At 29.3% G+C, this 27,510-nt stretch overlaps 5 protein-coding genes across 6 annotated transcripts; 3 read left to right on the top strand and 2 right to left on the bottom strand.

Moving 5' to 3' along the window:
* The first annotated feature begins 6,995 nt into the window (after positions 1-6,995).
* Positions 6,996-7,835, top strand: LOC134835520 (toll-like receptor 7). Its single transcript, XM_063850399.1, has one exon. It carries the CDS (start codon positions 6,996-6,998, stop codon positions 7,833-7,835), a length of 840 nt encoding a protein of 279 aa, XP_063706469.1.
* Positions 7,836-13,000: 5,165 nt separating this feature from the next.
* LOC134835825 (ethanolamine kinase) lies at positions 13,001-17,928 on the bottom strand. Of its 2 annotated transcripts, none has more exons than XM_063850804.1 (6): positions 17,433-17,928; positions 15,660-15,905; positions 14,390-14,859; positions 14,107-14,333; positions 13,827-14,049; positions 13,001-13,768 (listed from the first exon to the last, which is right to left on the bottom strand). In XM_063850804.1, exons 2-6 carry the CDS (start codon positions 15,846-15,848, stop codon positions 13,702-13,704), a joined length of 1,176 nt encoding a protein of 391 aa, XP_063706874.1. In that variant the 5' UTR covers positions 15,849-15,905; positions 17,433-17,928; the 3' UTR covers positions 13,001-13,701. The 2 variants fall into 2 exon arrangements, with proteins under 2 accessions (XP_063706874.1, XP_063706875.1); XM_063850805.1 differs by lacking the exon at positions 17,433-17,928 and adding an exon at positions 16,045-16,073.
* A 73-nt stretch (positions 17,929-18,001) lies between these two features.
* On the top strand, positions 18,002-21,338 carry LOC134835823 (integrator complex subunit 7). The gene is made up of 2 exons (XM_063850803.1): positions 18,002-18,191; positions 18,248-21,338. The coding sequence occupies exons 1-2, from the start codon at positions 18,101-18,103 to the stop codon at positions 21,139-21,141; spliced, it is 2,985 nt and encodes a 994-aa protein (XP_063706873.1). The 5' UTR covers positions 18,002-18,100; the 3' UTR covers positions 21,142-21,338.
* A 603-nt stretch (positions 21,339-21,941) lies between these two features.
* LOC134836161 (probable ATP-dependent RNA helicase DDX10) lies at positions 21,942-24,471 on the top strand. The gene is made up of 2 exons (XM_063851404.1): positions 21,942-22,189; positions 22,247-24,471. Exons 1-2 carry the CDS (start codon positions 22,006-22,008, stop codon positions 24,469-24,471), a joined length of 2,409 nt encoding a protein of 802 aa, XP_063707474.1. The 5' UTR covers positions 21,942-22,005.
* Positions 24,472-24,633: 162 nt separating this feature from the next.
* LOC134836162 (lipoamide acyltransferase component of branched-chain alpha-keto acid dehydrogenase complex, mitochondrial) lies at positions 24,634-27,441 on the bottom strand. Its single transcript, XM_063851406.1, has 3 exons — positions 27,253-27,441; positions 25,747-26,811; positions 24,634-24,873 (listed from the first exon to the last, which is right to left on the bottom strand). Exons 1-3 carry the CDS (start codon positions 27,319-27,321, stop codon positions 24,634-24,636), a joined length of 1,374 nt encoding a protein of 457 aa, XP_063707476.1. The 5' UTR covers positions 27,322-27,441.
* Positions 27,442-27,510: the final 69 nt, after the last annotated feature.

Raw genomic sequence — 27,510 nt, 5'->3', positions numbered from 1 at the left:
TTAAAATTATTTTTTAAAAATTATTTGAACAATTTTATAAATATTTTTTTTATTCATAGATTTAAAAAAAATTAAAATTTTTATTTTAATTATTTTATTTTTTTATTTTAGATTATTTTTTTGATTTTAAAATGAATAAAAAAAATCAACAGAATTTTTTTCCGTACCAATAAGAATTTTTGAATAAAAAAACTATAAATTATTTAAAATAAAATAATTAAAAAAATTTCAACTTAAAATATTTTTTTTCTTCATGAAAAAATATTTTAATACTGTAAAATTATTAGTTTCAATTACTAATTAAAAAAAATAAAATACATTAATTTTTTAAATAATAATAAGTAAAATAATAATTAAATAAATGTAATAATTTATTTGAATTAAATTTTTTAAAATAAATTTAATTTAATATTTTTTCCCAAATATTAATTTTAAAATGTTAAATAAAATAAATTAAATTAAATTATAATAATTAAGAATTAATTATCGAAAATTTAATTTTTTAATTAATAATTAATTAATTAATTATAAATAAATAATTTTTAATAATTAAGTGAAAAATTAATTAATTAAAATAAAAAACAATTTTTTAAACTTTTAATAAAAAATTACAAGTTGATTTTCTGTTCATTTTTATAAAATATTTTAAAATATAATTTTTATAAATTATTTTTAAATACCTAATAATATTTTTTTTTTAAATAAAATATTTTTTAAAATAAATTTATGATTTTTAAAATATTGAAAAAATTAGAAAAAAATTATTTTATTATTTTTTTACTTATTTAAAAATTTTGTAAGTATAAAAAAATAATAATTTAACGAAAATCAAATAATTCTCGCAGTAGAAGTGTGAATTATTTTTTTTATTTCAGTTATTAAAAATTTTTTAATTCCTTTTATTACTGCTAAAAAAAAATCCCCTCGGTCAACCAGTTTTTAATCGTTTAAAAGCCTTCTGAAAAGCTTCTTTGAACATTTTATGATCAATTAACAAAACTTTTCAAACATTTTCGATAGAATCCTATTAACTTTATTACAGCGCGATTCGTCAATGGCGTAAACAATTTTTTTTATGAATGTATAAAAAGATTCGGATTTTTATTGTTTTACACACATCACAAAAGAATCCCAACCAGAAGAGAAAAAAAAGATGATTTATCTGAAAAAATATTAAAACGCATGAATTAAATGTGATGACTCATCACACACATCCGCACAAAACAACAAAAAATATCTTAAATATTTTATGCATTTTCATTCTTTTTCTCCTCGTTCGCCGAGATCGATTCACGTTGCCTCGAATTATCGCCAATAATAAATATAAAAACCGGTCGAAGCATAAAATATGCTCGAATCTCGTCTCAATTGATGCTTAAGTGCTTGTTCTTCTCGTACTCTATTGATAATAATCACGAAATGTTTCTGTGACTCCTTTTACGTTCGATTCATGTCCAGTCCTCCTTCGTCATGCCTTCTTCTTCTTCAACAACAAACGATTCTCGGTAATAAAAAAAAGCTTGAAAGAAAGAAAAAATGCATTAACATCCAAAGTAAAGTACGAGACAACACAGATTCGAAAATTCTTTTCTTGTTTAACTTTTGAGACGCGTTTGTGTGTGTGTTTGTTCTTCTTCTGCTTCAGCTTCAGCTTCGTCTTCGAGATAAAAGTTGTAAGAAACGTGTTTTTCTGTCTCTCAGACATTTTTGTACATACTCGAGAGTAGTAATAATGATGATGGTCGTGAGTATAATCGGGTGTAAGACACAAAACGTATCAAATATCCGAGTACACACAGAGAAAACGTAAAAAAAAACAAGAGTTTGTAGTAATAAGTAAGCAAGAAAAGGGAATCGAGAAGAACAAAAACGAACCTGAGTAAAATGCAAATAAACGTAGTAATAATAAAAATAAGAAGAAATCCCGAATGAGCGTTTGATGACTTTGAAAAAGTATTAAGACAGGTTTTTGTTCGTTTTTTTTTTAAATTTTAAATTAAAAAAGATTTTTTAAGGAGAAGAAGTTAAAAATTAAATTAAAAAAAATATAAAAAATTTTTAATTATTTTTATTTTTAATTTAATTGATAATTTAATTATTATTTTTTTTAATTAAATTAATTTAATAAATTTAAATTTTAAAAAATTTCACATTTTATTTAAATTTTTTTTAAATTTTATGTCATTAATAAAAACTTTCAAGGCTAAAATTATTTATTATTTATTTTTAAATATTTTTCAAAAAATTTATAATTTATTTTTTGATCAAAAATTGTAATTTAGCGTTTTTTAAAAAAATAAAAAAAAAAAAAATTAAAAAATATTTTTTTTTAACAAAAAAAAAATGAACTTCAAATATTTTTTTTAATATTTATTATTTTTTAAAAAAATTTTAATTTTTTTTGTTTTTCAAAAGAAATATTTTTTAATAATTTTTTAAATATGTTTTTATTTATTTTTTGAATTTTCTTCATATTAGGTATATAAATTTAAAGTATAAAGAAATTTATTAATTATTTTGAAAAATATTTAAAATTATAAAAAATATCAAAAATGAATTAAAAATGGTTCAAAATTTTTTAAATATATTAAAATTAGTTTCCTTGAATTATTTACTTTATTTTCGTGTTTTGTTTAAAAATATTTTTCTTTTTAAAAACTATCTTCCTTAAGATTTTTTTTAAATATTGAAACTTTTAAAATATCAGACAGACATCGTTTCTTCATTAATTTTTTTTTTCGATCAAAATGCTGTACAAAAAAGAGTAAAACGAGATCATGTTTCATGTGATAATAAAAAAAATCTAATCATAATCAACGTTTTTCTCTCTCCTTATTCTTTTAATTTCATTTTTTTTTTGTTTTTTTTATTTCTTATATAAATCTTTCAAATCCCTGCACGATTCTCTTGGGGCGTTATTACCTTTAAAAATCGTTTAAAAGTTTTTTTTTTATTATTATTAATAGAGTCGAACGTAAGATTATATTTATTATTATTTTTTGGAGTAAGAGAAAGAGCGACTAGAACATTAACGCACGACCAAAAAAACACACAAAAATATATAATTAGGCAATAATATAAATATACCTGTTGCTTGATTAATTCAGCTCCCATCACATTCCTCTGCCACGTTTTTTAGTAGTATTCTCATTATAGTAGATTTTTGGATGGTACCTAAAATTATGATAAGCTATGAAAAAAATTTAAAAGAATTAATGAATATAATTATATATTGTAAAGATTTTTTTTTTGAATTGAAGATGAGCTTGAGATGAGATTTATTAATTTTCTTGGATTGATAAAATCTGACATACAAAATTTTAGTTAATAATTTTTTTTTACTCTTTCGACAGTTACTTTAATTTTTTTTCTTTGAAACTTAAAATAGATAAAATAATTAAAAATAAATTAATTAAAAAAATAATTATTTTAAACTTTGATTAATTTTAAAAAAATAATTTTTAACAAACTAATTAATTTTTTAAATTTTTATTTATTAAAAAAATAAATTATTATTTATTATTATTAGTATTTATAAATTAAAATTAATTATTATTTTTTATAAAATTATTTTTTTTAAATTTAATTATTTATTTAAAATTTTAATTTTTTAAATTAATTTAATTTTTTTTAAATAATTTTTAATTTTTTTTAATAAAAAATAATTTTTAGAATTCATAAAAAAATAAATTTAATTCAATTAAAAAAAATATTTAAAAATTAAAAAAAATATATTTAAAATTATTTTTATTCTTAATTTCAAAGAATTAAATTTTTCATCATGAAATTAACACTTTATAATAAAAAGTTGCAATAAATAATCCCACAAATAATTAATTTCCTTTGTTCCATATTAAGATTTCCAGAGAACGAAAGTTAAGTCATCTCGATCATTCTGGATTTCCCCTAAATCTCGTTTTGTTACAATGCATCGTCTAGAAATTGACATGCGACCGACAGATAATATTACAATGAATTCCGTTCACTTGCACAAATTTTAATGAATCACTTATTTAGTAGAATTCTGCGAATTAATAATAATAATATTAAATTTATTTGTCGCATACACAAAGCTTCGTCTTTGTTTCGGTTTGAAATTTCATACAAATTGCACCGATGTCAGTCACCTGATGAAGTGCACTCGATCCGAAAATGTGTGTCTTTGGCCTTTTTGTTTTATTTTTTTTTTACTTTTTTCGTAAATATTTGATTGAATTTGTTTTATTATTTGTCCGTTTAACGAAAAAAAAAAAAAAAAACAAACATTCGTAAAAAAATTTGTAAACTACAAAAAAATTGACCAATATTTGACTTGATTGCAGTTCGAGGAAATATTCGATTCAATGAACATTAATTTGATGCATTTTTATGTTTCTGTCTGACCCAGAGATGGATTTGGTTCTCATTCTAGACAACATGAATCATATTTCATCGTTAGTTATGGTGCTAACCCGGTAATTAAAAATCCAAATAAACATCGATGGCGAAGCATTTGAGGCACTTTTCGACTTTATTCCCGACGAAATATTAAAATTTACTCGAAAAGTCCTCAGAACAGTGAAAAAAGTAAGCGTAAACTTTGTTGTACGATCATCATTAATAATATTAATAATAACACATTCGAAAAAAAAATGAAGAACAAAAAACTACAAACTCACTAAAAAATAACGCACACATTAATTTATCATAAAACAAACCAATAATAATAATGATGCATCATCATCGTCTTACAATCTTCTTCTTACAAAACTGTTGTTTACAATATTTACTTTTTTTTTCGTTTTCTTCTCCTCAGTTTTTTTTTAAATATTTATTTAGTTCACTTTAATTTGTTCTACAAACAAAACCAGAAAAAAAATCTCGGCATATCATTCAGACTTCATTATCAAGTCTATAATTTGTAAAACGTTTTCGGTAACAAAAGTTTGGGAGATGGTATTATTATTAATTATGGGTATCGTAAATGCTCCTATTTTATAAGAATTAAATTTAAAAACTTTTGAACAATTATTTTTTTTCTATCTGTTTCAAATTTTTGAGAAATTTAAAGAAACTATTAAAATTTTCGAAAATTTGCTTTAATTTCGACTTTTCGAAAATTTTTAATTTAATTTTTTTTATTTTTTTTTTAAATTTATTCTTAATTTCGAAATTTTTAATATTTTTTAAATTTGGTCAAAAATCTCATCAAAATAATTGAAAAATTAATTGGAGTAAATTTAATTAAAAATATATTGTTATTTGTTATTTTCGAAAATTTTTCGAATTTTTTATTTTCGAAAATTAATTTCATTAATTCAAAAAACTATAAAATTAAAAAAATTAATTCATTAAGACATTTTTTTCGAAAATCTTTTAAAATTTTTCAAAGTTTATTTTATGATTTTTTTTAAATCATTTTAATTTAATTTTTTTTCAAGAAATTCATCAAAATATTTATAAATTAATTACAGATAATTAATAAAGTGAATAAAAACAATTTTATTTTCGAAAAATTTTCTAACAATTTTAATTTCGAATTTTCGGAAATTTTTCAAACGATTCATCTAATTACTTTAATAAAATAAAATAAATTAATTAAAAAATCATTTTTTTTTAAATTTTTTTTTCGAAAATTTATTTTTTTTTTAATTTCGGAAATTGCTCAAATTAATTAAATAATAAATAAATAATTTTATTTTTTTTTTCAAATTTATTCGAAATTATTTTATATTTTTTATTTCGAAACTTGTTAAATTATTATTTTAATTTTCAAAATTTTTTCTAATTTTAAAATTTATTAGAGAAATTCATCAACAAATTCATCAAATTCAAATTCATCAAAAAAAAAAATTGAATCAAAAAAAAGTTTCTACCATTTTTAATTTCGAATTTTCGAAAATTGTTCGAGAAATTCATCTAATTAATTAAAATTAAATAAATTTCAAATTTTCGAAAAATATTTTTTTAATTTTGAAAAAATTCTTAAAAAGTTACATTTTTAAACATTTTTTTTTTAGTTTTTTTCAGTTGCATAACGAAAAAAGTATCAATTACTGGCTGGACCATCCGAACGACAGGTCAACAAAACGTTTTGGGACTCAAACCTATTAAAGAAGAGTACCGAGAATCAAAATATGGTCAATTTCATGCCTCTTCTCGCATTCAAGAGGAGAAAAAAAATCTACCTAACATTATTTTATAATGTGATTTGAATGAACTCAACTATGAACAAGAGAGAAGCACACACAAAAGAAACATTTTTTTTTGTGACCGAGAGTCAATAGAAGTCATTAAATGTGCTTTTGTTGAACGAAAAATGTGTGTGTGCAAGGATGCTGCATCGAAACAAGAAAGAGAAAGAGAGAGAGACAACAAAACATGTGTAAACGAAGCACTTGAGATTCTTTTGACAAACAAAACGAAATAATAATAATTGTTGTCACAATTCATTCTTTCTCCTGGAAAAAAGATCAAAACTCGATTTTTTGAGAAATGTGCAAAGAGACGCCCTATCGTGATGTGAAGTGGGTACTTGAGATGAGAATAGTGCCAAACTGCGAGGTAATTTTTTTTTCAGCATCCTTTTACCTGTTGGACCACTTTTTTTTTTGGGATGAAACCTCTCTGAATGACACAGGACACAAAAAAAGTAAGCGCACGGCCATAAATTTAAATCAAAAATATTTTCTGTTGTTCCGAATTTGAATTTGTCGGCGGGATCACGTGTTCGCTGGAGTAAAATTCAGCTTCCTCCGCAACAAAATTGAAGTCAAATGATCAGATAAATTATTCATTTACGCAAATTTCGAGTATTTTCGTATTCGAAACACTTTTTGCTGGCAATTCGCGTAACACTCTGTTGATTGAATGACTTTTGTGACACGAAAAAATGTTTGATTAGACACAAAATGTCATCGCAGGTCACGAGTTTTGGCGAAATCTCATAAAAAATTGATAAGATTTCATTTCTAATTCACTAAATTTAGTTTAATTCAAGGTATCACGCCGGAAAGATGTCAAAAATTGTTCTTTTCTTCCTCATTGCAACCGTCACAGCCGATGAATTATTGAAAATTGAACGATGCTCGCCATTATTTGCTGAGCTAAACACATGCACCCTCGTCAATTTGCATTACAACAAAACAAATTTCGAGTTTATGGCACATTATGATCCCGTTTCTACCTTAAAAGTGCGCGTTTTGAACTCATCTCTGCCGAAATTGGGCAAAAATGGGATTTGCATGACCAAATATTCGTCCTCGACGGATTTGAGTATCACAGAATTGGACTTGAAAAATGCTGAAATTGAAGAAATACTTCCGACAGCCTTCGAAAATTGTGTGGCGCTTCAGAAAATCAACCTAAAAAATAATAAAATTGCAATTTTAGAGCCCGAGACTTTCAGTAAAAATCGAGAATTGCAAATTATTGACTTGACGAGCAACTTGATACGATCGCTACATGACAAAATTTTCGCTGATTTGACAAATTTGAAGGAATTGCGACTTTGCAACAATTTTCTCGTCGAATTTGAGCCTCAGTTGATCGCGAATTGTGTGAACTTGGAGACACTCCGATTGGATTCAAACGAATTATTTGACCTAAAAGTACAAAAAATCACAAAAAATGAGAATTTGAAGACCATTGCATTTAATAATAATCAACTGCGATGCGCTAAAATGCGAAAAATTGAAGAAAATTTACGTGAAAAAAATATTTTTGTTGATCCCGAATATGAAGGAAGGGCGAAGATTATTCCCACGAACGACTCGCAAATGCTGTGCTTGGATGATATCGCGTGGACAGCTGCTCATTACGTTTTTATGTATGATAAGGAGACAACAGATGATTGAACTTTTGCACTTGGATGCAAAAAAATAATAAATTTGCGAGTTTTTGATAAGAATTTTGATATTTTACTGACCTGCGACAAAGAATTTGTTCATAAAATGTGGAATTTTTCATTGTTTATAAATAAATGCACGTTTAATGATGATAATTATGAGATCCGGTGTGATTCGCTGCTAAGATGCGGGGGAAATTAGTAATTTCCGATGGAATAATGAATTTTCTTCGCTGGTTTTAATTGAATTTTTGCCTGAAAGATAAAAAATTAAAATTTTTTTAATGAAAATTATTTTAAAAAATTATTAAATTTTTAAAGAAAATTAAATTTTTATTAAAAAATTATTATTAATTATTAAATTATTATTAATTATTAAATTATTATTAAAAAATTATTTTTTTAACTTTTGAAAGAAATTTTTAAAACAATTTCAATCGAAGATTATTTTTTTTTCAACAATTTTAAAAGAAAATTAATTTTTTTTTCAACAATTTTATAAGAAAATTAAATTTTTGATAAATATTTGGATAAAATAAAAATTTTTTATGATTTTTTTTAAGTTTTGAAGTCAAAAACGCAAAATTTTTCAAGTTTCGTATAAAATGTTAAAAAAAGTCAAAAAATTAAAATTTTTCAAATGTCTTTCCAAAAATTCTTGAATTATGGGAAAAAATTTATACATTTAAAAAAAATGATTTTTTTAATACTTTGTAGCAGAAAAATCCATTGTATGGTTATAAATTGCCTTCAGAGCTTTGATTTTGTGATATTTTTAGTCAAAAAATGACTTTGAAAGCTCAATAATTCTGAAAATTTAGGATTTTTGCAAAGAATTCCTAATTTTTCTGACAAAACATTGAAAATTTCAACTCGAATAAAATTTTCATCGATCAAAACCCCATTTTTTCGCCTAAAAATAGCCGCCAGATGTCACTTTTGATTCACTTTACCCGAAAAGATCACCTTTTCATGTTCTCGCGTAAGCACAACAATTATCCGCATTAATCCCAGTAGTCGCACCGCCGCAACATTTAACGCCAACAAGGTACAAAACACTCGAGTTACCTTTTTTTACGGTCTTGCGATCGCACTTGAGTACTTTTTCTACGCAGATTTTCGTATAATGCCTACCCAACTTCTCAGAAACAAGGTACGGCGCCTTTATCTCCATTGTTCTGCCGTTTTTAAGTGTAAAAATTTATCCAGCATCCTTTTTTTCTACCTCGGTGTGTACGCTTGAATGACATTTCGGATCCGAACGTTTTAACAATGAATTCTTTTTGTTTCAAAGAAACTTCTTCTTCTTCTTCAATTTTTCTTTTTTTTTCTCCTCTTGATCTCTAAAACAAAAGACCATAAAAAATACACAAACAGTATAATTGGACTTACGTTTATCCCTTAAAACTGCTTTCTTTGCGAAGAAGAATCACCTGAAAAAAAGTCGTAAACCATCTGTTTATAAATCCTTTAACTTTTATCAATTGAAATCTATTTTACGGGCACTTGAGAGAATAATGAGTGTTTGATGATGTTTCTTACCTTCTTTTTTGACAGACAATTGGTCAGGGACATTTGTTCGAGGGATTCAGAAAGACATGAAAAATTGAATACGCCTGCATAGTTAATCAGATTACTTTTTTAATGCCATTGTTCGGTTAATTTTTTCTAAAGTGGTTTATTTAAAGAAGAATTTCATTCTTTTATTGAAATTTTGATTCACAAAAAAAAGGAGAAGTCTTGAAGAATGGAAAATTAATTGAAGGCAGGTCTTTTGATGATCCTTTTAACAAAATTTAACGATATCAAGTGCTTTGATTCATTTTTTTTATAATTTATTTTTTTTCTTGAAATTTAAAAAAAATATTTTTTAATTTTTTTTTCCTTGAAAAAAAATAAAAAAATTTTTTTTAGAATTTTTTTTTATATTAAAAAAAATTAAAATTGCAAAAAAAAATAATTTTAAGGCGGATCTTTAAAAATTTATCACCTTTTGAGATGCTGACCACTTCCAAGAAGTATTTTTCGTACTTTTTGTAGCGCCCTGAACAATTGTCCAAAAACAAGGCGCCAAATGTTCTGAAACGAATTCTGGTCAATAAATTTATTATTATTTTTTTTTCTTTATGACGAGAGAACCGACAATGGATGTTACCTATTTCAATAATAATGAAACTGCCATTAGAGCGTCATTGTCAAAGAAAAGCCGCCCGCACTTGAACCAGGTGTTAATTTACGGTAAACTGCTGGAAAATCTCGAATTCTTTGGATTATTGCGATGGATTTGTGAGTTTTGGAGAGGTGTGAAATTTTTTACTCTTTTTTTTTTTGAAGGGCTTGCTTTGTCTAAGCTAATGCGTCATAAAAAGGGATATTAAGCATCAATTAGAAGGAATTTATTTTTTCGTGAAGTGTGAAAATTTTGAGTTTCGAATTATTTATCGTAGCTAAAAATTTAAATTTTATCAATTTTTTTTTATTAAATTTGAGAAAAAAAATGTGAAAAAAATAAATTTAATTTTTTTTTAAAATTTTTTTTTTTAATTTTTGATTTAGAAAATTATTTTAATTTAAACCGATTTTAATAATAAAATTTTTAATTTTTTTTTTAAATAAAATTTTATTTTTTTAACAGGTAGGAAAATATGAAGGAAATTATTTATTAAATATTTTTAAATTTAATTTATTAAAATATTTAATATTATATTTATTGAATAATTTTCATTTAAAATATATGTTAAAAATGATGAAATATTTGTCAAAAAATATCGAAAATTTTTACTATTTAAATTAAAATAATTTTCAACTAAAAAATCAAAAATATTTAAAAAAAAAAATTGAAAATTAAAAAAAATTAATTTGCTCATCATTAATTTTTTTTCACAGAAAATTGATCAATTTATGTCTTAGAGAAAAATATTTTAAATTTTAATAAATTATTACTGTTTGACAAGTTTTTAATTTTTCTTTGAAATATTAAATATTTTTAATTAAATTTTAACTTTATTTATTTAATTTTTTTTTTTTTTTGAAAACTAAAAATATTTCTAAACAAATAAGTATGAAGCTTTAAATAAAAAAAATTGAAAAAAAATCAAAAAAAAAATTAAAAATAATTTTTTTAATTTTAAATATTTAATTAATATTTTTTTTTTATTAAATTTAATAAAAATTTTATTAATTAAAAAAATATATTTTTTTTTAAAAATTTATTTTATTTTTAAATTTTAAATACAATTTTTTTTTTAAATTTTTTTTTTAATTTCTTCTTTTCATAAGACGTTAATTTTTTCTTATATATTTTTTTTTTCAAAATTCTTTTAAATTTTTGAAAAATATTTTTTTTTTTATAATTTTTCGAGTCAAAATATTTTTATGAATTTTTTTAATATTAAATTTAATTTAAATAAAATTAAAAAAAAATATTTAAAATTTTAATTTATTTTTTTTTTTAAATTTTTCAAAAGAAAATTTTAGAAAATTTCTTTCAAATCTTTCATGATCGCACAGTGCCTCATAAAAAACGAATCAAATCAAATTAAATCAAATCCATAATCAAAAAACAATTTTTATTCGGTGTAATGTCATAAATAAAGGTACACAATACGAGAACCTGCTGGTCCTTCATCCATAAACAATGAATACAAATGCTGCTTTGTGATCCTTTCATTCTTCTTTTTTTTTGTATCACTTTTTTTTTCGTTCGACAATAAATTTTCGAGTGTCGTTTATCGTGTTCTTGTGGAGCATTTAAAATGTTCAGAGTGTAAAAAAAGCCAAAAATACAACAAAAAAAGAAGAGAATAGACAAAGACTGTGTGCATTCAAAGCTTTTTATTGAAGGAATTGAAATTTATTGTGCATGTTTTTTTTTATTATTCTTCGTTTTTTTTTATCCTAAATACGTTACGAGCGATGATAGTTTGTAAATATAACAATAAAAAAAATCGTAGTACTACGAATCAAGTTTATTGTCCTTCGGATCAGGAGAATGAGTAAGAGAGCGACATAAACAATCAAATCAGACACACCTGAGACGACGTAAAGTGTGGGAATTTTTGGATCCTTTTTGTTGAAAATTTTGATTGCTGGATGCTTTCTTCTTCAAAAATTTCTCGTAAATTTATTCCGAGTCGAAAAAAAAAATGAAAATTAATTGCTTCGTGTCTCTTGTTCGAACAAATTACCATCAAAAAGACACTTAATATGTAAATTACTGATAAAAATCTCAATTTCTCTCTATTTTGTGACACCAAAGTGCGTAGGTGCATTCCTCCGAGTCGTTTTTCTTCATTCACTTGTTTGATTAAGATATGAGAAAGGAGATAAGACGTGTTCCTTCAAACTTTGAACAAATATCTGGAGGAAAAGAGAGATGCAACAACTTGTTGATTCAGTTTCTCGACAAAATGCTTTACAAATATTTAACGTTTGATGTCGGCGCACCATGCACTCAAAAAAAAGTATCACATTTTAATCAAACAAAATTCCTTTATTTTTCTGTGATGTGAGATTTTGATAAGAACGGGAGGATTAGAATGCATTTTTATCATGATATGGCATCAAAATTTTTTTTTGCTAAAAAAATATTTTTAGATTTTTTTTCTCAATTTGACTCATGAAAGGTCGATTTTTTCTTAAAAGTCTTAAGAGATGGAGTCTTCAGGGTATATTTTTCTAAAAAAGCATAAAAATTGCAAGAAAGTAGCAGAATTTTTTTGAATTTTGGGTTCTCGTAAAGAAATTTCGTCAACAGAATACCTGAATCCCTTTTTATGAATTTCGAAAAAATTTCTTGAATTTCGAATTTTTCTCCATTTTCTCTAAATTTTGAGCCTCAGGGTATTTTATTCTGAAAAAAATATGAAAAATTCAAAAAAACGATCGAAAAAATTTAAATCAAAACTGAAAATGAAATTTTTACCACAGCGCCATCTGTTTTTATCATTTTCATTCGCCTCAAAAATCGAGCTGTCACCGCAACTGTCAAAAATCTGTCTTTTTCAATCGCCTCGTGTCGCCATTGTACACGCGGATTCTTCGTTCCTGGATTTTAGCACGAAAAACCGTGAAAAGTAAGCGAATTTCCCATCAAAAACTTGCGCAAAACGTTAACGCAACTCCCTTTTACCTTGCAGATGCCCCAAGAAATCAAAGAAGTCAAGGATTTCCTCATTAAGGCACGCAGAAAGGATGCCCGTGCCGTCAAAATAAAGAAGAACGAGAACAACACCAAATTCAAGATTCGCTGCTCCCGCTACTTGTACACCTTGGTCGTGTCGGACAAGGAGAAGGCCGAAAAATTGAAGCAATCCTTGCCTCCAGGTCTCCAAGTTAAGGAAGTGAAATAAATATGCAATAAAATTTCGATAATTTTTTTTGCATACGACATCAACACAAAAAAATCTTATTATTTTTTCGAAACGTTCCCTTAAAAAAAAAAGCAAGTTACGTGCACGCAACTCGTCTGCAATGGTTTCGCGGAACAAAAGTGACTTTCTCAAGTGAACCGTGTACAATTGTAGAAAATAAACAACATCTTTAAGCGTGTGTTAACGACCTTTTTTTATTTATTTCACTAAAAAATTTCCATAAAGTACCAAGTACAAGTACAAATAATAAGGCAAAAAACAAAAAAAAATCTCTAAAAAATAATATTGCTTTGCAAATTTTGCTTTGGTAAATTTTACAAATTAAAAAAAACGCATTTTGGCAGACAAGAAATCACAAAAATTCACAATATTAGCCTAATTTTCTTCGGGAAGCTTCAAAATGTTCCAAAGAGAGACGGGAATGATTAAAAATTTTGAGATTCGAATCGGAAATGTGTCAAAGGTTAAAAAAATCGGAATGAATTTCGCTGCAGGAATTTAAATTCAGCTCGATAATCCAAGGAATGCATCTTTTTTCGCCAAATATTCCGCGTATCTGGTATATCCAAAGCTATCAAAAGAAGAAAAATCAGTTTTTTTCAGAAAAATTCAAAAAATTGAAGGCTCACATCATAAAATCAAAATCGATCGTCGAGTGTTCCGCTTGAATCAATGCCCAGATTGTCCAAAAATAGTGTGATGCGAGTGCGAATTTGTTAACTGTGATGTAAAGTTGCTTAATATCCTGCTCTGTGACGGCTTTTGGTGCCAGATATTCTTTTAGGTATTCTCGTAACCAACTCCATTGGTATTCCTTGGATGGGTAACGAGCGTAATCGATCTCATCAATGCCTGAAAATTGATTTTTTTGATATTTTTAGAGAAAAAATTGAAAATTTTTGATTATACCTCCATATTCGGTGAAATGATTGCCGATATCGAAGCCTTGGAAGTTACAAGCTGCATATTCGTAATCAATGAATGTCACTTTTTGCTCTTCTTCGGTATAAATAACGTTGCCGAGTAGTAAATCGTTGTGACAGAAGACAATGGGACTCTCCGTTTGCTTCAAATGTTTGTACAACGAGTTAAAGTCGCTGTAAAGGGTCTCCAATGAGGGAAAAAGTTCGTTAAATCTACAAAAAATTTAAAATTTCATCGAATTTATCTTGAAAATTTGAAAAAAAATTACTTTTCCTGCTTTTTAGGATCCGTAAACTTTTTCGGGACTAATTTGAAAAATTGTTGCATCTTTCCGAACAACATGGGTTCTTTGTCGGATCCCGTTTCCTCCAAATTAATTTTGTGCATGCGTGCCATTTGACGAGCTACCAAAGGCCAAATTTCCGGATTTGTCACGGTATCGACGTTCAAAGTGCGTCCCGGCACATATTCGTAAGCCAAACCGTTGCAAAATGTCGCATAAAGTCTCGGCGCGAAACCGTAACGATGGAGCAGCTTGATGTTTCGTGTCTCGGCTTTTCGATCGATAAGCAAGTCAGTTTTGTTGCCGTAAATGCGTATCAGAACGACATCGGAAATTTTGTTGTTGTTGAATTTGTTGGCTTTGACGAAGGCTTCGGGCGATGAATTTGAGCCGTTGTGATGTTCAGCGTCGTGGAAGCATCCGACGAGCTTGTTTGTGATGCCGTCAGTGAAGAGCTTTAAAAAAAATTTAAAAAAAATTATTTATTTTTTTTTTCGAAATAATAAAAATATTATTTTTTATGATTTTATCATTATTTTTGAAATAAAAAAAAATAATTAATTAAATTTAATAAATTAATTTAATTTAAATTTGAGTCCTTTTATTGATAAATTTATTTTATTTATTTATTTTTTTAATTAATTTTTTTAATATAATTTTTTTAAAATTTAAAAATATTTTTTTATATTTAAAGCATTTTTAATCAAATTCGTTAAAAATTAAAAAAAAAAATAAAATTATAAAATTATAATAAAATTTTAAAAAAAATAATATAAAAATTAAAAAAAATATATAAAATATAAATTAAAAAAAAATTAAAAAATTTGAGAAAAAAAATATTTAATCAACTGAATTAATTTAATTTACATTTTAAATTATTTTTATAATGAATTTATTTTTTTAATTTTTAATAATATTTTTTAATAAAATTTTTCAAATTTTAAAAAGTATTTAAAAGTTTTTTTGAACATATTTGATAAAAAAATATAAGAAAATTAATTCATAAAAATGTTGAATTAAAAAAAAATAATTTTGCCAAAAAAATTTTTTTTTTATTTTAGTTAACATGAAAAATCTCAAAATTATTAAATTTAAATAATCAATCTAACGGCTTACAATCGAAAAATGTCGACTCTTTGAGAAATTTCGCGGAATGTTACAAAAAAAATAATTGATTATTTTTCTAACACTTCACAAAATCTTCTTATCAGTTGTTGAAAAAATATTCTGTGAAACAAAAAAAAAATTTACGTACCTTGAATTTAATATCATTGCTGTTCCATTGTGGCCTGATAACCTTTAAAACATCTCGCGCTCCCTCAATTACGTGATTCTCGTCGATTGTAAGATTAACTTTTGCCACTGCAGAGTCGCGTTCATGCGAAATCCCGTTTTTGGTGAAGCATTCTTGAGGTATTGGCGGCGAGTTAAGAGTAGAGGCCATAAGTTGATATGTTTTGATGATCTCCCGTTAATCCAATTCGAATAATTGCTGCGTGCGCTGTAACAGAGATTTTTCGGCTATTATTAGAATAAAAAAAACTTCAAGGACCAACAGATGTAATTATTTTTTGTTGTTTATGAAAAAAATTTTAATAATTGTAAATTAATGTGGAAGCGATTTACACGAAAAGACGGACCGAGTATAACTGTTGTGCCTCTCGTGTCGTGATTTCAAATGGTTTCAAGTCACTTGACTCAAATAGAGAGCAGCAAATATTGATACGCAATTAGACAGAGAATTAAATAGAGATAGAGAGCTCGTTGTTTCTAATCATTGAGCAATAATAAACAAGTTTGTCGGAGATTAGCCAGTTAAATATTTAAAAAAAAAGTTTTGATTTTTTTTTTGTTTGAGGATCCTTCAGTGGTTAATATGGTATCTCGCATATATGCAATAATTTTTTTTCGTAAAAAATTTTTGGAATTTTTTTTAAATTCATTTATAAAATTTATTAAAAATTTAAAATAAAAATTTGTAATTTAAAATTAAAATTTTTTTTAAAAAAATTTGAAATTAAATTTTTTTAATTAAAAAATTAAATTCGAATTTTGCATTTTTTGGAAAAAAATTAAAAAATCATTTAATTAATTTTAAAAAAAAAAAATATTTTTTAAAAAATTTTCTATTAAATATTAGGATATAAGGATTTTGCGTTTTCTAATTTTTTTTAAATATTATATTTTTTTTACAGAATTAAAAATTTTAAATTAATTAAAATTTATTAAAATTTTTAAATTTAAGAAAATATTTGATTTTACTGAAATTTTTTCTTACGAAAATTTAATTTTTTCTACAGTTTAGAAAATTTTCTTTTAAAAATTATTAAAAAATTATAAAAAAAATATTTAAAAAAAAAATAAGTCAATTTAGAATTTTCAAGAATTTTGGTTACGATTATTTTGGAAATAAATTTTACAAAAAAATTTCTCGTGGTTTAAAATAGTAAAATTTTTAATTATATTCAAGATTATTCACAAAAATTTATTAAATTTAGGATTTTATTTAAATACTTTTATTAATTAAAAATTTCTTGTTTCATACTTTTTAGTTCTTTTTTTTTGAATAAAAAAAAATAGTATTACGATTTTTTAACGAATTTCATTTTAATCAAATTATTTTCAACTTTTTAATTTAATTTTTTTTTTATTTTTTAAATTTATATTTTTTTTTAATATTTTTTTAAATTTTTGATAAATTTTAAAAATATTTTAATTTATTTTTTAAAAACTTTTTTAGGTAATTATTATTTTTTTTAAATTTTAATAATTTTTTATATTTTAAATTAAAAATAATTTTAATTTTTTTTCCTAAAAATCTCTTGAAATTTTCAAAAAATTGCACATTTGTGAGATATCCAACCAACTACTAAACTAATTTTAAGTCACATCGCACTAAAGGACCTTCAAAAAGTACTAAAAAACGTCAGGAAATAAATTCACCGACACAGACAGTTGAAAAGCAGTCGAAATAGCACCTGAATCATCTCAACTTATCAACTGTATCGACACAAAAGCCTTTGTTTACCTTTTCAAACGTATCAGAGTAACTCTAAACGACAACCTTGCAACTGTTCACTGCACAACTATTTAAATATTTATTTCTATTTTTTTCTAGCTATAATTATTTGATTGAGCACGAAGTAAGTACATACAGACAGAAAAAATCACATAAATTATCCGATCAATAACTCGCGAGACTGTCGTGTTTTCAAGTAAACATCGAAAGCATGACTGATCGTACAAATATTTCACAAAGTTATTATCACTCCGACGTTCGACGGACGATAAATGCACGACGATAACTCTAAATTTGCTTGAATAACGTGAATCTACTGAAAATTATTCCATAAGAAAAAAATACTCGGAGCAGGTTCAATTTTTTTTGGGTTTTTTCCAAAGAGCGAATGTTTATCTTGTCAAAGTTGAATGAATTTTAGATCTTTATCACTGGAATTGCGTCTTTTAAGTAACTTTTTGCCGATTTATTGTGAATATCTCCAGAAAAAATGCAAAAATTAAGCAGCGAATTTTCGGTTTTGTTGATAAATAATTTTTTTTCGTTCAGATTTCGACCTGGGAATGATTTCGAACCATGTCACATTCGTCAAAAGTTAAAAACAAACCGGCTGCGATATAAAATTTGATTAATTTTTAAAGTTTTTAAGTAGATTTTGTTGATTTTAGTTGGAAAAAATGATGGCAGTACGTCCTCCGCCGTATCCCGAGCCTTTTGGGACTGAAGCTGATCAAGATGCGAACTCGCTTTTAACTGAATTGGACAAAGGTTGATACATTTTCGATTGTTTTGGAATATTTTTTTTAAATTTTCTCATTTTTTAGGTCTTCGTTCGGCAAAAATCGGCGAGCAATGTGAAGCAATTATCCGTTTTCCAACACTTTTCGACAAATATCCGTTTCCAATCCTCATTAACTCGTCCTTTTTGAAGTTGGCAGAGTTTTTCCACGGCGGCTCCAACTTGATCCGGCTTTGGGTGTTGCGCGTTTGTCAACAAAGCGAAAAACATTTGGAAAAAATCCTCAATGTCGATCAATTTGTGAAGCGAATCTTCAATGTCATTCACTCGAATGATCCTGTAGCGCGTGCTTTGACCCTAAAAACGCTCGGAGCAGTTGCCGGAGTCATTCCCGAGAAGCAAGATGTTCATCATGCCATCCGTAGGGCACTTGACAGCCATGATACGGTCGAAGTTGAGGCGGCGATACAAGCCAGCGTGCTTTTTGCGGCGCAATCGAAGACTTTTGCTGTCAGTATGTGCTCGAAAGTGTCTTCGATGATCGAATCCCTGCAAACGCCCATCAGTATGAAGTTGAAACTCATTCCGGTGCTTCGTCACATGCATCATGACGCAAGTACAGCTGCTCTTGTGAAGACTTTGTGCATAAATTTACTCCCCAAATACCCGTCGGAGAGTTTTGTGCTCGTAATTTTGGATTCGTTGACGCAACTTTCGAGCGCAACTCTTGTCGATATCCCGGATCAAGTAAATTTGCTCATCCAATATCTCATGGATCCGCGTCATCGTGTCAGAATTCACGTTTTAAAGTGTTTACAGCTTTTGGCGGAACGTGGAGCGCATTTGTGGCCCAAAAAAGCGATAATTGACTTGATTTCTTTCGCTATGATGAGTTTGCAGAACGAAACATCGACCGAACAGAGTTTAGTTCTTTCCGTAATTCTCGCTTTAACAAAGTGTCCCGTCACATGCCACACATTACTCAACGAAGAAGTCAATTTGGAGCTCTGTTCCGCCTGTTTGGTCTTGGATAATCACACCGTGGCATCACAAGCGATGGCAATAATGACAAGTCTCATCGCCTATTGTTACAACGAGAAGATTTCGCCGCCTCTGATGTACTTGGAACAGATAAATCTCCATTTGGAAAGCTTGATTTTCACATCGTTGGCTGACGAAACGCTCGTGAGGGAGTTCGCGCAGTACCTGAAGTGCGGCGTTCGACTTACGGAGAAAAATTTCAACTTTGGCGAGAATTTTGTCGAATTAATTGGGGGTCTCATGACCGACGAAGGGAGCGTTTTGCCGGATAAACATGCGATTTTGATGGTAGAGACCCTGGGAGCACTTTGTTCGCAATTTTACTTGCAAGAACATTCTGGCATGAAACGAGAACCAATTTCAGAAGCTTCGATGGATGTCGATTCGAACCAAAATCCGGCAAATCCCTTCGATTCGCTGTTACCCCAACTACTTCGCAAGATGGAATCGCTTTGTGAAGCCAACGAAAAGCCAGATTGTCATTTTATTGAAGTCCTTTCGGCAGTTTGTTTGCAAGCGATGCTCGGGCACTTCATGCCGCAACGCGTAATTGACATTTTTGACAAAGTTTTCAACGCAACGAAGAATTTATGGACCAAATTTCGTATTGCACGTTCAGCATCGCGTTACGGGCATCATTATCTCGCCGCGAAAATCTATCAAAACCTCTGCGGCGCCGTTTCTGATGAAAAATATTACTTTTATCTCACGGCGATGTTCCAAATTTCGCAAGCCGAGTGCATTTTGCTGTACGGAACGAACTTTGAGGAGCTCTGTCGGGACTATGTCGTCTTCGAACCGATAAATGTCGACCCCAAAATGACCGTCGGCGAGAAATTGGACAAAGCTATCAACTTATATTGGAAGGCTTTGTCAAATTTAAAGGCAACATCAACCGGAACTCATGCCTTGACCTTCCAAACGGAGTTTGTCAAGTTACGAGCGCAGTTTTTGGAAGCGTTACATGGCATTGTTATCGTTCGAAACACCCAATGTATCACTCCGCCGCCCGCAATTGCCCAAACTTTGGCCCAAAATTCACGAGATCACCTACAAAAGTTTGGCCATGTGACGAATCAACTGCGAAAAACGGTTAAAACTCTCAAAATTTGCGAGGAAAATTATCAAAAATTGTACAAATCAGCTTTTGATGCAGATCCGGGGACTTTAGAACACTTGGAAATTATGCAACATTTGTGTTCCGTGCTCGGGCATTCCGTAGAAACAATTTGTTTTGTCACGCCATCCGAAGCTCCTGCCATTCCCATCAAAGCAAACAGTCCCGAGACCCGATTTTTCCTCAATAATTGCATCCGCGTCGCCCAAGAATTGAAAAATCTCCCAACTTCCGATGCGGATTCCATCACGAACAAACACACAGACGTCATTTTGGCGCAAATTGATGTCGTTACACGTTCCTCGATGTGTCTCCCGCGATTTTTCTTTCAAACCTTGCAAAATACTTCGATAAAATTATCACTTACGCCGCAGCCCCGTAACGCAGGCGAACCTGTAGTTGTGCAACCCGGCAGTAATTTGGTCGTAAAAGTCGAAGGAGTCGTTCAAAGCACCACAAAATCCCGGAAAAAGTCATTCCGGCAAATTGATTCGGTGCAATTGCAACTCGTTTCGCAACTTGTAACTCCGCGCCCGCCCGATTTGAAAAGTTCGAACGATACAATTGTCATGAATCAAACCGTGAAACCGCATCGGGACTTCTTAACGGGAAGTTTTTTGCTCCCATTCAACAATGTTCAGGTGAATTACATGGGAAATCAGGTCACGCTTGGCGGGCAATGGCAAGTTTCGTTGGAAACGTGCGTAATTGACACGAATGGCGTGCTTTGGAACACAGGCCCGAAGAGCTCTTTGGTAGTTCGTGTGCCGGAGGATCAGAAAATTCAAAGTTTTCAACCTGCGCCAATGAGACGTTTCTAATTTTGAGCCTTTTTTGTACGAAATAAAGGAATTTCTAAGCACAATTTTTTATTAAATATTCTTCTAAGGGTATTTTTGGCGATGAAAAGGGCTAAAATTAACTCGAATTAATTAAAATTAGATTTTGAAACCCTGATCACGCATACATTGCTTGTGTTTTTCTATCAAATCGCCGCAGTTTTCCTCTCCTCGTTGCATAATACTAAAAAAAAAATTAAAATTTAAGAATTTTTGATGAAAAAATCGATTTTGGGACTTACCATTCATCTCGAGCTCTTTTAGTTTCAGGACATGCACAACAAGCTTTGCATTTTGGTTTGGTTTCTGTTCCTTTAGCGGCTTCCGTGCTCGAAGATGAGCTCGTTGCTGCACTTACGCTTTGACTACTGCCCATTTTACTGCAAAAAAGTGAAATTTTATTGATAAAAAATGAAAATTGATGTAAAAATCTTCTACAAGGCCCTTTCTCGGCCTTGTCAAGGTCAGTTTTTTATTTTTTCATGTGCATCAGCACTGTGGAAAAATGATGAAACAGCATGAAAATATTAATTTCTTTAAATTTTCGATTTTAATTTGGTTGATTTTTAATTTTTTTTGTTAAAATATTTTTTTTGACACATTTTTGACGTAAAATTACCTTTTTTAATGTAAATTTTTGCAATTAAATTAATAAAATTTGCGATTTTTGATGGATTTTTGTTGTTTACCTCACGAAATGGGTTACGTTCGAAAAATTCAAAAGTCATCAGTCAACTCAAAATAATTTTCGAACGCCATCCAGTTCAAAATCATAACAAAAAAACGTGTGCGAGACATTAAAAAGTAAAATTTTTAAGGAAAAAATTGAAAATTGAGCAAAAAAGAATGCAAGACAAACGAAAACCCTTTAAGAAAAAGGGTAAATTCCAACCGGCGTTCAAGAAAAAGAAGTCACAGAGCAGTTTAGAGGACGAAGAGATAAAAAATTTGCGTGCAAAATACGACAACGTTGATTTGACCAAAGTAAAAACCTTTGCTGACTTGCCGCTGTCCAAAAAAACGCTAAAAGGTAATTTTCGTACTTGAATTTTTCCAAATTTTAATAATTTTTCGAAATTTCTTTCAGGTTTAAAGGAGTCAAATTACACAATTCCCACGGAAATTCAAAAACAGGCCATTCCAAACTCCCTGCTCGGCAAAGATATCTTGGGAGCCGCCATCACAGGCAGCGGAAAAACCTTAGCGTTCCTAATTCCCGTCATCGAACGACTTTTTATGCAAAAATGGACCCGCATGGATGGCGTCGGAGCAATTATCATCTCTCCCACGCGCGAATTAGCCCATCAAATCTTCGAAACACTTCGAAAAATCGGGCGATATCACGATTTTTCGGCAGGTCTCATCATCGGAGGGCGAAATTTGAAGTTCGAAAGCGGTAGAATGGATCAAATGAACATTCTGATTTGCACTCCGGGGCGTTTGCTACAACATATGGACGAAAATTCCCTTTTTAATTGCACTTCCATGCAAATTTTAGTGTTAGATGAGGCTGACAGATGCTTGGATCTGGGTTTTTCTCAAACAATGAACTCAATTATCGAGAATTTGCCGCCCGGGAGACAAACTTTGCTGTTTTCGGCGACACAAACGAAAGATGTGAAGGATTTGGCACGCCTGAGTCTTGTCAGTCCCGTTTATGTAGCACCGCATGAGCAATCAGAGTTTAGTACGCCGATGAGTTTGCAGCAAAATTACGTCGTGATGGAGTTGGAAGACAAAATTGCGATGTTATGGTCGTTTTTGAAGAATCATCCACGTCAAAAAATCTTAGTTTTTATGGCGACATGCAAACAAGTGAAGTACGTTTATGAAATTTTTCAAAAATTAAGGACTTCGCATCAATTATTCGCGCTGTACGGGACTTTGTCGCAACATCGACGCACAAATATCTACGAAGAATTCGTGCGGAAGACAAATGTTTGCTTATTTGCGACCGATATTGCGTCTCGTGGTTTGGATTTTCCCGTCGTTAATTGGGTTGTGCAGTTAGATTGCCCCGAAGATGCCAAAGCGTACATCCATCGAGCCGGTAGAACAGCTCGTCATACCGCAAAAGGTGAAAATTTGCTCGTTTTGACACCAAGTGAAGAGGAACCCATGCTGGAAGAGTTAAAAGCAGCGAAAATTCCAATAAATCGCATCTCGATCGACCAAAAGAGACTTTTTAATCCGCGAGCGAAGATGGAAGCATATCTCGCCGCAAATACGGAACTCAAGGAATCAGCTCAACGGGCTTTCGTGAATTATTTCAAGTCGATCGCTTTGATGAAAAACAAGAAAATTTTCAAAGTCGAGTCTATTGATCCGGATAGTTTCGCCAGATCTCTTGGTTTGATGATTACGCCTCGTGTACGATTCCTGCAACGACTGAAGAAGCTGAAAAAGGGAAATAACGAAGAATCTGACGACGAAGAGGACGAAAAAAGTGATCGTCGTGCCAAAAATGGACGACAAGAAGCTCCGTCACTCAACAAAATCATGTCCTTTGACTCAGATTCGGGCTCGGAAGACGACTTGATCACCGTAAAAAGAACAAATCACGAGATCGAGAACGAATTGGATGACGACGAGACGCCTTTGGTTGACTTACATGCGACGAAACAAAAGAAAGCTGTCACAAAAGCAGCTTTGGCGAAGAAAATTCAGAAGAAACAAATTATTCCGAACCGAAAAACGCTCTTTGATGATGACGGCAACATGATAACGAACACTTCGAAGGTACTCCAGTCGGAAATGGCGCGCGAATATGAAAATGACAACGAAGCAGGCATCAATATCGAAAAAGCGCGACGTTTGTTGCAAGAAGAAGACAAATTCGATAAGCAACGTTTCAAGGAATTAATCCAGAAAAAACACAAAGAAATCAAGAAAAAGGCGAAATTGGCTGAAAAAGACGACGACGACGATCAACAGGAACAAGATGACTTTGGAACAGACTCGGAAGAGGACCAACCGGATCTCTCATGGTTGCCAGATCCCGATAAAGTCTACAAGGGACGTCATTCAACGTTCGAAAGTGACGAGGAATTCGATGCAAGAGTCGCCACAGGCAGTAGCAGTGAAGAATCTTCCGACGAAGAACCAATCGAGGCAATTCACAAACCACCCACGAAGCTTGTCACGAAAAAAGTCGGCAAAAAACGTCAATTGGAAGACGATTCGGAAAGTGATTCAGCTCCTCCAGTTGAAAACGATTCCAAAAAATCCAAGAAAAAGCCCAAAACGAAGGAAATTGTCGAGAATTTGTCTCTCAACGAGGCTGAACAACTCGCCATGCAACTTTTGGGATAAAATTTCGTTAGATAAAAAATTTTTTTTTATTGCTTTCGTCAAATTTTAATATAAAATAATGTATTTAAAAATTACCTAAGAAGTAGTAAATGCATCTGTTACACGTAAAAAAATATTTCCCTTATTGCCCGTTTCCCGATAAAAATTTGATTTTTTTTTTCTTCATTTGGCAGCAAGTAGGAAGTGATTTGGATTTTCCAAGTATTTTTTCCATAAATTACTGAAACTAGCCATTGTGACGCCGTCGACGATGCGATGATCCGCACTCCAACTGACTTCCATGATGTGCGCTTTGATGACTTCGTCGTTGGGTCCGAAGCGTGGCAAGGCACGCGTTTTACCGACGGCGCCGATTACTACTTGGTTTGGCACAATTACGGGGCGTGTGTATGTTCCGCCGACCTGAAATTGAAAAAATTATTTTTAAAAAATTTATTTTTTTTTAATTGTTTTGTTTTTCATTTTTTCATCTTTAAAAAGTCAAAGATTCAATGAAAAATATTTTTAAATAATTAAAGTTATATCAAAAATTTTAGTTTTTTTGATCTTTTAATTAAATTTTTAAGAAAAATTAAATTAAAAAGATTATGTTAAAAAAAATTTCAAAAAATTTCGATTTTGAACAATTTTTTTACATATCAGAATTTTGATATGAAATAATTTTCTTAAAATTTTTTTTCTAATTATAATTATTTTTTTTCAATTTTTTTTTATTTAAAAAGCAAAAATCTCATAAAATAATTTTTTAATTTTTTTTTTTTTAATTTAAAAAGTCAAAACTTAAATGAAAAAAATTAAAATAAAAAAATTAAAATTCATAAAAAAAATTAATTTTTTTTTTTTATTTTAGAAAATTCAAATTAAAAAAAAACTAAATAAAAAAATTTAAAATTTATAAAACTTTCAAAATTTTAAAGAATTTTGATATGTAATAATTTTTTTTTCGAATTTTATTATTTTTTTTCAAAATTTTGTGATTTTTTGATTATACTTTTTTTTTAAAAGCAAAAATTTTATACCTAATTTAATTTTTCATTTAGAAAATTTAAATAAAAAAATTCAATTTAATTTTTAATTTTATTTAAATTAAATTTTTAATAATTTTTTTAAAAAACATTTAAAAAAAAATAATGAATGAAGATTTCGAAATTAAATTTAAAAAAAAATTAAATAAAATTTTTAATGATTTTTTTTTAATTTTAAATAAATTTTTTTATTTAATTTTTAAAAAAAAATTAAGTAAATTTCGAGCAAAATTCATTTAAAAAAACTTACATTTCCGATGTTAGACAAAGAAAAAGTTCCATTTGCAAAATCCTCGGGAGCGAGTTGCCCTTTTTGTCCCTTTTCTTGCAACCGTTTGAGATCCTGGGCAATTTCCAAAAGTGTTTTTTGCTCGACATTTTTAATATTTGGCACGACAAGACCCGTTGGCGTCGCTATGGCAATGCTAATATTGTGATATGGCTTATAAACAATGCTTGTGTCGCTTTCATCGAGTGACGAATTCAAAATTGGATACTTGAGCAACGCGAGTGAGGCAGCTTTGATCATAAACGGCATAAAAGTCAACTTAATTCCGTGCGTTTCGAGCGTTTCCTGCTTCAATTCGTCACGCAAGGCAACCAGACGTGACATATCAACCTCATCACAGTACGCAAAATGGGGAATTTTGAGAGATTCTGTCATGGATTTGTACATTGCCAGCGCGATTCCCTTGAGAGGCTCCTTTTTGCTCACCAACTGATCCGGCAAAGTCGTTTTTTGCGGCACAAAAGTCTCTTTTTTCTCGACTGCAGGCGGATTTTTCGGTACCAAAGTTGGATGCGGGACTTGGGTGCCTTTCGGGATGAGTTGCAAGTGTTCCAAGACGTCTCCTTTCAAAATTCGGCCGCCCTTTCCCGTTGGCGTGACACTCTGGAGATCGAGTTTGTGTTCCATGGCGATGCGACGAACAGCGGGTGTCGCTAAAACTTTGGTTCTCAGCGGATGCGAAATTGCTTCGAGTTCTTCGACTTCCTCGTCTTCGCTCGATGAGGTTTCCTCAATTTCATCGTCGTCGACATCGAAATCGACCAGAGGCTTGCCAACTAAGGCGATTTGATCAACTTCGTGGAAGAGTTTGACAATTTTGCCATCATAACGACTCGTAATGGTGACCGAAGCCTTGTCGGATTGCACTTCGCAGATGTTGTCAAACTGCTCGACGACGTCGCCCGGCTTCACGAACCATTCTTTGATGACAACTTCCCGAATTCCTTCGCCGATGTCCGAAAGATTGAAGGAAATTATTTTGTTGAGCGCATACGAGGTCTGAATTTGGCGCGACAATGGCGGTAACTGAAAGAAAATTAACGGAAAAAAGGTCAAGGACGTCCAAAAAATCAAAAAAATTAATAAAAAATGCACTTTGATAAGAGCAAACTCGTTGAACGGCACTTTCTCAATGAACACTAATTATGTAATTGACGTCAGACACAAAAAAACTTGTTTTGATACTGACTATTTGCATACGAAAATCGGGAGAATGAGAGAATAATTTGATGACAGCCGATTTTTATTGAAAATTTTTGACACTTTTTTACGACGAATCATTATTTTGCCTAAAATTTCCTCATTTTTACTTGAAATCTTGCAATTTTTACAAAAATTCGAAAAAATTTCAATTTTTGCACTACGTCATAAATAAACAAAATATTCGCCACGTGTGATTTCTTGATTTTCAGGTCTCAATTTTTAAATATTTTTATTTTTTCAACAAAATTTCATAATAAAACTCACTCTATTCCGTTTCAGCAAGCAATTTTGGACAAAATACTTTGTTGACGATCGCAAAATTTGGGTTGACATTGTTCGCAAATAGACAATTGGCGAGGTAACAACTAAAAAAACACGAAAAATGATAAGAAATTGAACGAAAAATCTTTAGTTGCTTAAACGGAGGCACGGTTTCGTGTAGACTAAGCAACAGGTTTTGACGACAACTGAGCGAGTTCATTCACAGAAATGAATTTTTTCTGCTTACATTTTGCTGGAGAC

This window comes from Culicoides brevitarsis, chromosome 3, assembly GCF_036172545.1.
Source record: "Culicoides brevitarsis isolate CSIRO-B50_1 chromosome 3, AGI_CSIRO_Cbre_v1, whole genome shotgun sequence".
NCBI lineage: Eukaryota > Metazoa > Arthropoda > Insecta > Diptera > Ceratopogonidae > Culicoides > Culicoides brevitarsis.
The sequence above is the reverse complement of the archived record's forward strand: the minus strand, read 5'-3'. Positions and strand labels throughout refer to the sequence as shown.